General features: G+C 44.5%; 1 protein-coding gene across 1 annotated transcript in view; it reads left to right on the top strand.

The window, feature by feature from the left end:
• Positions 1-354: 354 nt before the first annotated feature.
• ROBO2 (roundabout guidance receptor 2) overlaps positions 355-10,642 on the top strand; it is a 606,994-nt gene continuing 596,706 nt past the window's right edge. Inside the window, exon 1 of the mRNA XM_066622392.1 lies at positions 355-839. Within this exon, the coding sequence (XP_066478489.1) occupies positions 785-839 (55 nt within the window). The 5' untranslated portion in view covers positions 355-784. The remainder of the gene's footprint in view (positions 840-10,642) is intronic.

Here is a 10,642-nt window from a genome sequence, read left to right as displayed (position 1 = left end):
AGGGAGAAGGGGAAAGGGGGGTGGGAGAGAGGGGAAAGGGGGTGTGGGTGGGGGTATTGGGGGTGTGGGTGCTGCTGCTTCCTCAGGTCCTCCCCTCCACCCTCAGCCGTCTCTCGCGCTTCTCCCTCCCGACGCGGCCCCTGTGGCTTCATCCACATCCTCCAGCGCTTCTCTCCCTGGCTGGGGAAACAACACAACCCAAGTGCCTCCCCTCCTCCTCACGCCCCCGTGTCTGCTGCTGCTCCGGCGAGAGCAGCGCAGGAGAAAGAGCGGGCTGCGTGTGAGGGAAGCCGCCTGGCTGGCTGGCTGGCTTCTCCTTCGTCGGCGCGCCCTCCTCTCCCGCAGCCCAGAGGCGCGTTGCTGGGAGTTGCGCTGGGGTGGGCGTCGTCGCCGGGCTGCTTTTGGAGGGAGGCTGCGCCGCGCCAGCGGTGGCTCAGGCGCCCCTCTCGGGAAGTTGAAGGAGCCACTGCGTGGCTAGGAGGCGCCTGGGCTGAGGCGAGGCGAGGCGAGGCAGGACCTGCGCCTTCTCCCCCGCGGAGAACTTCTTGGGGACGCGCGCCGCACGCAGTTGCGCGAACTCTGCCGCCGAGGAAAGCCCCGGGCGGGCTGCGTGGGGAGCCTTCGCCACCCTTGAGCAAGCCCCTGGGCCTCGCTGGAGGGGGCAGTCCCGGGCACGGGCGCCGCGCTGCATGGAGCTCCCGCTCCAGCCCCCTTCCCCCGCAGACCCCTGGCGCTGAGCGAGGACCCTCTGGGACCGGAGCCGCTTTCTGTGGAATATGTCAAGATGGGGCTCCTGACGCCGCTCCTGCTCTTCGGCTTCGTCCACTTCCAAGTTGAGGGTGAGTTGCAGAAGTGCCGCGTCTTCCAACTGGCCTCAAGCACGGCGTGGAGGAGACCTGGGCTCAGACCCGCCGTGCTGCGGGGGGGGGGGGGGGGTTGGTTTGTGTGTGTGTGTGGTTGGTTGGTTGCTTGTTTGGGGTGTGTGTGTGTGTGTTGGGTTGGGTTGGTGTGTGTGTTTGTGGTTGGTGGGTTGGTGTGTGTGTGTTTGTGCTTGATTTTTGTGTGTGTGGTGGGTTGATTGTGTGTGTGTGTGACTGGTCGGTTGGCTTTTGTGTGTTTTTTTGTTTTAGGGTGGAAGGAGGGACAGATGTGATTTAAGAACCCCATGTTCTTATTTGCCAACTTCGTGGAAATATAGTTAATGGTAAGCAAGCAAGAAAGGGGGGGAAGCACAGTGGTAAATCTCTAGGAGACACCCACAGATTCCTCTTAGTGCTATTTTTGCCTCCTGCTGAACTTTCCTAGGTGGAAAATCGACTGATTAAGAACCCAATCCTATGCATCTCTACTCAGAAGTAAATCCCACTATGTTCAGTGGGGCTTACTCCTAGGAAAGTGTGTATAGGATTTGCAGCCTAAGAGCCCAATCCTGTGTGTGTCTACTCAGAAGTAAATCCCACAATGGTCAGTGGAGATTACTCCCAGGTAAATGTGGCTAGAATTGCAGCCTAAAGGGCGCAATTGAAAGTTGAATTAGAAATTTGCCACAATGAGGTTGTGAGTGCTCCATTTGTGTGTGTGCATAAAGCTGTGTGTGCATGCAGGAAAATGCACAAACATGTGGAATGCACTAAAAGGTGTGAAATAAAAATGCCCTTGAGATGTGGTGTCAGGCGTAATGTGTACATAATAGGGAGTGTGGAAGTGGGTCCTGGCTGTGGAAACCGCCCTGTACAGCCGAATCTCAACCAGCTTCTGCCACAGGGAGAAGCTCAGCTCCCACTGTTAATAACACAATGGGGATTTTGAACAGGTGTTGTAGGTATCACCCTGGCTGGAAAGGCAATCTCCCTTGCAGAGGGTTTTTGTCTTTTGTTTAGCTTGTAGTAAACCCCAGATCTTCTGTTTGCCTAGTCCAGAAATGTGTTGCAGAAAGTTTCACCTGGCGATTTAAAAATTAGTGTTAAATGAAGGAACTGAGAAGGAAAAAAAATGAAATTAAATCAACAGTGTGTGTATGATAAGTAGAGTGTAATTCAGTAGAACATGGGTCCTGATGAAAAGGCAGAAGTGCTCAAAGAAAACATAATGTGGATATACAGTAAATGCATATATTTTTACCACAGTCCAGACTGTACAACCTACATCCTAGTGTACACAAGTAGTTTACATCACACATGTGTGCACATACTTAAATCTGGACAGTGCCAGTGGGGAGGCACAGAATGATAACAACATCTGTGGATATTGTCCTAATTTGAAAGTTTGGCATTATTTGAACAGACTATTGGCCTCTACCTTAATTCATAGCTCTGGCTTGCTATGTATTGTGTCCAGTCTATAGGAGCAAAGTTAGTTCCAGCAGGAAGCTGGTGCTTAAAAGCATTTAACGTATCCATATCAAAGAGAGGCCTCTCTTGTAAACACAGAGTGATATTGTATTACCTACAATTACTGCATGCAGTTACCGGCTTCATAAGTACCACGCCTCCCTCCCACTACATCCCCCAATAACACATGAGGCCATAGAAACAGAAGCTGGGAGTAAGGGAATATGTAAGTATTGGCTCATGAGTTGTATAACACACCATGTAATGTGCCCTATCATTTCAAAAAAATTATGAAGCATTGTGATTCACCCAAGGTACACTGGAACCATTCATAAATTCTAAAGCATCAGTCTACAGAAATGTAGTTATTAGCCAGTGTTTAAAATTGTAGGTAGCTAGAAGGAATACAATTAAAGTGCTCAGTGGAAGTGACAGAGTGAATCACAGGAGCTTGGTGTTACAGAATGTAATTAATGTACCAGGCTGTTTAGAGATATAGGAAACAAATGCAATTAACCGGCTTGCTGGAAGGACAGAAGCAAGGCATAATTTATTCAGGTTTTCTTCCATAGAGAACTAGAATCTCTTTTTTTTTTAATTGAACATTTTTCTACAAGGGAGCAGGGAGGCAAAGCTGTGGGCAAACTCATTGGTTCATCCTTGAAGAATGCAATATTGACTAACCAACTGTAATGCTGCTTCATGAGAAGACTTTGGCCATGTTATTTAATAAGAGGTTGCAGTGCTACAGCCTGACACTGTACTCAGCATCTACAGGGTTGCTGACAGTATAGATACGTTTTGAAACATCTGAATCAAGGTATGAGGTGGAAAGAAGTTCTATCTTTCTGCATAATGATTAAGGAAGCCTATTATAAGTGACAATAGCATACTGCTATCTTCCACAGATGGAGAAGAAGGTTCGTCCATGGAATAGCAGGATGTCTTTAAAGGCAGCATTACATATTTGTACATACTCGTACATCTTTTAACCATTTTGGTAAATGAAAGGTGTGACATGTAAACACATGTTTACATCTTAAATGTCCTACAGTGCACTCCTTACAGAGCCTATCAAAGGGCATTAAGTAGCAAAGCTAGAGCCATCATAATTTATCCATTTAGATCTCATCCTAGGTTTGTCACAGCATGTACCATGTGAAATACTTCTAAATATATACCTTGTTTTCTAAATTACGTATAAAAGTACAGCAGGCATAAAAATTGGTTTCTTTGCAGATCGTATAAATCTTTTGTATTGGATTGAAGCAAAAGGATTCTTTTTTGAAACCAGAACCAGCTGTTACCCCACCCCCAAATAAAAATTAGGTCAACCCTCACTCGTAAGCTAAACCTCTGAGATTTCCCTAGCTCAGTGGCTCCCCTTATGATGATTTTGATTTTTGTATTTTCTTACCATGCATTCAACCAGAAGAAACACCTATAAATGTTTAAGATGTCTGTACATTAATGTCTGTAGTGTCAGGTTCTATACTGTGACATGAGTTTTGTTCAGTGGCCCACAGGTAGCAGTATATACTGGAATGATAGTCATTTAGCTGGTGATTTTCCCTAGTAAAGTTATTCTTTGTCCCTGTGAAACATACAAGTTACAGAGCTTCATGAAAATAGGACAAAATGTGGAATTCGCAGTGTGCATGCATGCATTCATGGTACTTCAGCTTGTATTCTTTGCAATCAATGTAAAGGCAACTGCAATTCCAACTGCCCTCCATTTCACCTGCTATCCGTTGGGTCAAATTCTGAACATTGAAAAGCATTCTTATGGTGCCACACTGCATATACCCTGTAGATGTCATGGTTGAAGCAGCTGATGTCAAACAATTTGTGTTCATTGTCTTCTTTCTTTGACTCTTCTGATGAGGTAGGAAGGGAGAGGGAGGTGCATGGGTGGGTAATTAAAGTGAAACACAAAATAATAGTTTTGGCATCCATTTAATATGGCCATTCAAAACAGTGGGCACTATGTGATGATTCTGACTACAACACAATGCCCTTGGTGGAAATGCCAACCATTTTATCTTGAGGTGCAAGTGGAGTTTTGTACCTGAGCATTGCAGTGCAGCAACACACACCCTTGCCTGATCTGAAAAGTGGCAACACAAAACATTTAAGAATACCACTGTAGAAGGTACTGCTGTTTTCCTCCCATTTCCAATTCTTGTGGAATTCTTTTCCTATGTGTAGGAAAATGTGTAGCTTTTCCTTCTTTATCCTGTTTGCAACCAAGTATACCTGTATCTGGATCTGTGGTCTCATGCTGATCAGTTGACTAACAAAATACAAAGATTACATATAAAGCTAGAATATGTTCTTTCAAAGGGTATTTGTGTTGACACAAATTGTTGTCCTGATCTCTCCTGTGGGTTTTTTTTTTGCTCTTGATGGATAACCTTTGATTCTGTGGAATGTGTACTTTTTGACAGATTGAGAATAAAGTACTGTTTAAATGTAGGATCTCTGTTTTACTTAGTTTTTGTCTTTTTAAGTCACTGTTCCAGGAGGGTTTTAAGGTTGTATTTAATAGGATTATTACAATTAATTTCAAGAATGTATAACTAGATTAGAGGATTTTTAATGTTGGATCATTAATATGTTGTGTTTTTTTCTGTTCCAAGACCAGTTATAAATCATAGTGGCAGCACAATCATATTCATGGCTGTTCAGGAATAAGTTTCACTTTATTCAGTGCCACTTTCTCCTGGGTAAGTGTGTGTATTCAGTGCCGCTTACTCCTAAGTAAGTGTGTATAGAATTGCAGCCTGAGGGCGAATGTGTAGTTAAACAGTATTGGAAGTACTTGAAAGGCATTTGGCAGTTACAATTAGTAGCTTCAGGATAACAGGAAGGTAGCCTTCTAGTAGTACAGCATAGAGCAGGAATATAAGACCTGAGGGCTGGATGCGGCTCCTGGAAGCAATTTATCTGGGCCTTAATTAGGCTCTCTCACATCTTGAAAATATGAACAAGATTTGCACATTTTCTCTTCTGTCATTTGCAGTTAATAAATTTCTAGGTGAGAATGAAGTGCTTGTTTCTGGCCATCATCTTCTTAATGATATCACTTTCTGGTTAATGATGTCACTTCCAGCCCTCAGCAGGCACCATGAATGTTGACGTTGGCCCTCTGTATGAAACAAGTTTGACACATCTGTGCTATATTTTAATATGAGTGCACCACGTGATTTATGTATATAATCCCCAACTCTGTATACAGTGGTTTATGCCTTGGTGATATTTCATTTACAATAGTCTAACAAGCACTGCATGGGGCTGCCCTTGAAGACTGTCCAGATACTATCATTAGTATAGAACAGGGGTGTCCAAAGTTTTCTGCAGGAGGGCCACACCATCTCTCTGACACTGTGTCGGGGGCCGGGGAAAAAAGAATTAATTTACATTTAAAATTTGAATAAATTTATATAAGTTTACATAAATTAATATACTAGAGGTGGAACTTATATGAATGAATGAAAGTCTTGCAATAGCTCAAGGCTATAAAAAGACTTGCACAAAGCAAGGCTGGCCTTTTCTTTGCTGCTGCTACTGCATCACAGATGTGAAACAGCATGCAGTGGAGGGAGCCCTCATCCCACAGCTAACGCGAGAGGTCAAACAGTCGCCCTCACACTGAGCAGTTGCGTCGGGCCAGTGTGGGCCCAGCAAGTTTCCGTAGGGCCAGATACTCATTGCAGACTGGGGTGTCCCTGAGGGCTGCATTGGGAGTCCTCGAGGGCTGCAAGTGGCCCCAGGGCTGGGGTTTGGGCACCCCTGGTATAGAACATGGTGACCCTTTTGGTTACTTCTGCTTGGTGGTTTGACTGTTATTGGGCTGTGCTTCGGCAGTGACACTGGCTACTAGTTCGTTTTCAGGCCCACTTCAAAGTACTTGATTTAAAACTGATCATTTACAGCTTAGGATCAGAATACTTGAGAGATCTTCTGGCTTCCTGCTGAGGTCCTTCTGAGAAGACCCTCCTAAGTGTGCTGCTTCAACAGATTCTGGGGGTTGGTATCAAGCGGGAGGGCCTTCTCTGTGGTGGCAGCACAGTTAGGAAAATTCCTTCCTAAGAGATTTAAGAGGTGCTTTGTGTTCCAGAGGGGAATAAAAACTTTGGTTTCATTGTACTTTCTCTGTGTATTTAGGGTGGTTGGAGGGACTATGGTGGGTTTATATTGCCCATGCTGCCTTTATTGCTGTTTTCATTATTTGCTATCTGTATTACCTTTTTTGCAATAACCTATGCCTTTAAGATGTTTTTATGCTACCAGTTTTATAATTGAGGGTCTTTTGCCATAATTTTATTACTGATTTTATGTGTGCTGGGTATTTTATGTTTTGGTTTTTTACACTGCTGGCTGTTTTAATATTGCATAATTTTCTTGATTTGTAGTTTTTATGATTATTTAAATTGTATTATTTGTTAGTCACCTTAGGCGTTCACTATTGTGGGGGAAAGACATGGCACACAATTTTGAATAAACACATAAATATAAGCACTTGTGCAAAGAGGCAATTTTGTTTGCTAAAATTCCCTATATGTACAGTATGTTGTTAGAAATTACCCCTTGGAGTTTCTTCTGAGAGATTGTGACCCAAAATGCAGTAGCATCAGGTTTTGCAGAGGGCCTTTTCTGAGTGGTTAAATGAATAGACGGAGACTAGTTCAGTGGTATTCTTGAGATTTTCTGCCCATCAGTTGCATATGGGACTCATTTAGGCAATGTCGGATCTTATCAAGCTAGGCATAGTAGCCAGGATGGCCTCTTGATCATAGGCTGTTCAACTTAACATTGCATGTCTGCTGGCAGCGGGGCAATAGAGAAGCAAAACTTTCTAGTAATGTGACTGTACCAGTGGTATCATACTGAGATAACATGAATTGGGGAGAAGTTTAAATAAAGAACTTGCTCACACAACTAACACAACGTTAGTTTTGGTTTGTGAATGCGACTTGAAGTCTGATGTGATCATAATCCTTCGTTTAGCGTCTGGGTTTCAGTGTGGAACCTAGGCATTTAATTCCAGGTTTGTTTAGACCAGGGGTGCTCAACGTTTTTGTCAGGAGGGCCACAACATCTCTCTGACACTGTGTTGGGGGCCAGAAAAAAAAAAGAATTAATTCACACTTCAAATTTGAATAAATTTACATAAATGAATATATTAGAGACAGAAAATGAATGAATGAATTCAATCCAGTTTATGATCACATTCACCTTAGGGGGGATCTTCATGCCAATTTATGATCACATTCACCCTAAGAAGGGGGGGATCTTCATGCCAGTTTATGCTCACATTCACCCTAAGAAGGGGGGGATCTTCATGCCAGTTTATGATCCCATTCACACACACACACACACAAATGGAGGGGGGATCTTTCACACTTTCACGTACCCGCCTGCTCACCTGCCCCCTCGCCCTCCCTCCTTCCCTCGCTTGGGCTGCCTGCCTGCTTGCCCAGCTGCCTGCCTACCTGCCTGCCCATGTGCTGGTGCTGTTGTCTGCCTACCTGGCCGCCGGCCGGCCGGCCGACTGGCTGGCCAGCCAACCAGCCCTTCGGAGGGAGACGTGCTGCGAGCTGGGCTGGGCTGGGCTCCCCTCCCTCATGATCTCTCTCTCTCTCTCTCCCCCCCCCCCGGCTCAGGCTGCAGGAGGGGAGGAAGGGAAGGGAGCTGAACAGAGCCAAATGGAGCTGCTCGCAGCCCAGCCCATGGGTAAGGAAGAGACTAGCAGGCAAGCGTGCAGGGTCTTTTATAGTGAGAAGTAATGCGAGACCTGCAAGTCTCACATTACCTTCCCACTATAAAAGGCCCTGCACGCCGGCTGCGCTCGTCTTTCCTTCGCTGCCACTGAGCTCAGTGGCAGCGAGGGAGAGCAAGGCGCAGAGCTCGCGTGGCAGGCCAGCGCGGGCTGGGCTGAGGGCCGGGTGCCCATTGGAGGTGGGGGGACCCCCTGGGGGCCAGATGGGGACCTGCAGCGGGCCACAAGTAGCCCATGGGCCGGGATTTGGGCACCCCTGGTTTAGACTATGGTTTCATGGTTTGTGTGAAGTAAGGATCTCTAGTTTAACTCCGATTAGCAAACTGGAATGTGAAACCAGAATTTAATATTGATCTTTCATTATGGTTTATGAATCAGCCTTACACCACAGGTCCCAGCTTTTCCTGATGTGTGCCATCTAATTTAAGCAAAACAGGATGTTGGAGGTGTGCAAGCAGAGAAAGGAGAGAGAGTCAGCCAGTCTTGGAAGGCTTAGGTCCACATTTCTGATCCAAATTAACCGTTTGTGGATTGCGTGAATTGTCTCAATGGCTTTTATTTGGATGTGATTGCAAGGGGTCTCTACAGGATATTGTACTCTTTGGCTCTCTTTAAGAACTTTGTGGAAAACATGGCATCTTCTCATAGTAAAATAAAGCTAAGGGTGCAATCCTAACCCCTTATGTCAGTGCCTTCCAGCACTGGCATAGTGGTGCCAATGGGACATGTACTACATCCTGCTGTTGGATGTTGGATGTCACTCTTGGAGTAAGTAAAAAAGTAAAAGTAAATGTTGGATGTCACTCAAAGTAAGGAAATGTTTGTTCCCTTACCTCAGAGCTGCATTGCCCTTATGACAGTGCTAGAAAACACTGACATCAGTGCTAGAAAACACTGACATAAGGGGTTAGGATTGCGCCCTAGGAGTCTTTTGGTATCTTAAGAATAGATTTATTGTGACAAAAGCTTATGTCATAATAATTGTGTTGATCTTTATGGTGCTTCAAGATTTTTTGTTTTATTTTTGCTATAACAGTGCTCAAAGAGAGGCAAATTCTGAGGGCAGCAATATAAAATATATTAGTTTGAGCAAGTCAGGACCCAATCTTATTCAATTTCCAAGCACCAATGCAGTTGTGGTGCAGCCCCAAGATAAGGGGCAAATGTTTCCTTATATTGAGGATGTCTCCATGACTACTTTTCCCACTGCAGGATGCAGTGCACAACCTATTGTCATGCTATATCAGCACTGGAAAGTTGGATAGGATTGGGGCCTCAGACTCCATTTGGATACAATACACTTCTGGAGAAACACCATATTTATCTTAGCTAAAATGGTTTCCAGATCTTGCCTCATCTAGTCTCAATGCCTCTTCCACAGTAAAATACAAATATAGCTAGTTTAAAAGGTAAAATTCTAAGATTTTTTTAAACCCTGAAATGGTGCATGGGACTTTGAAAAAGCTGCTATGGACAACTCTTCTATTTTCTAAGGACAGGGTGTGGTTGGAATGGTCTATAATGAAAAATTGTTTTGCATGACAACAGATGGAAGGCCCTAAAGCAATAAGATACCTCCTTTCCCCACTTACCATTTTTCAGCAAGGTGCTGTGCTAATGACATAATGGCTGTGTGCCTCACACTTTGAGGGTAACCACTTGGTGGTGGATGCAAAGGATTTTACAACTTTATTTTTCTTGTGCTTTCAACATTGCTTCCATTGAGGATATAATGTTCTTTTCATATAGAAGGTTAGTAGTAGTGAAATGTAAACCTGATAGCTTGTTTACTGAGAAGTAAGCTACACTGAGTTCAATGGGGATTACTTGCTAGTAAGTGTGCATATAACTGTTACCTTCAATATGCCATCAGAATTCATATAAATCAGTGATTCCCAACCTTTAGGAGTCCATTGAGGCAAAAATTGGAATCGTTGTGGACTTCATGCAACTCCCCAGCACACAAAATGTACAATTCAATTTGTAATAATCAGAGAAGACTTATTAGAGATTTCTTAAGATTTATTCTTTATAGTGAAGATGTGTGGGTTGCTGCTTTTGCTGCTAGCTGCAGGTGGTCCATTCTCCACCCTTTCTGGTGGTCCTTGGGGGAGTGCTCACTCGGCAAGAGGCTGGAAGTGATCAGAGAGGATTTTTTTTCCATGTGACCTTGCTGAACACTTCTCAGGGTCTTGAGACCCTGGTTGGGAAGACCACAGGTTGGGAAGCAGCGATATAAATGAATAGAATTTGACATCACAAATCTCTGATCACTAGTTTATTTAATGGTACAGTTCCAGGCATACTCTCTGAGTGGTAGACTCTCATTGAACATAATGGTTTCAGTTTTGAGAACTGCTGGCACCAGGTTGCTAGGTGCCCTGGGCAAAGCCCTGGACTGGGCCCCTTGTGATGTGCCTGCCTGCCACCTGATGGTACAGTTGGATTCTTTTACTGTACTGAAGCTTTAGGGGCCACTTTGGCCAGATAGGCCCTCTGATAGGTGCCCATGGTTAGTGCCCAACCGAAT

The sequence above is a fragment of the Tiliqua scincoides genome, chromosome 3, assembly GCF_035046505.1.
Source record: "Tiliqua scincoides isolate rTilSci1 chromosome 3, rTilSci1.hap2, whole genome shotgun sequence".
In the NCBI taxonomy this organism is placed as follows: domain Eukaryota; kingdom Metazoa; phylum Chordata; class Lepidosauria; order Squamata; family Scincidae; genus Tiliqua; species Tiliqua scincoides.
The sequence above is the reverse complement of the archived record's forward strand: the minus strand, read 5'-3'. Positions and strand labels throughout refer to the sequence as shown.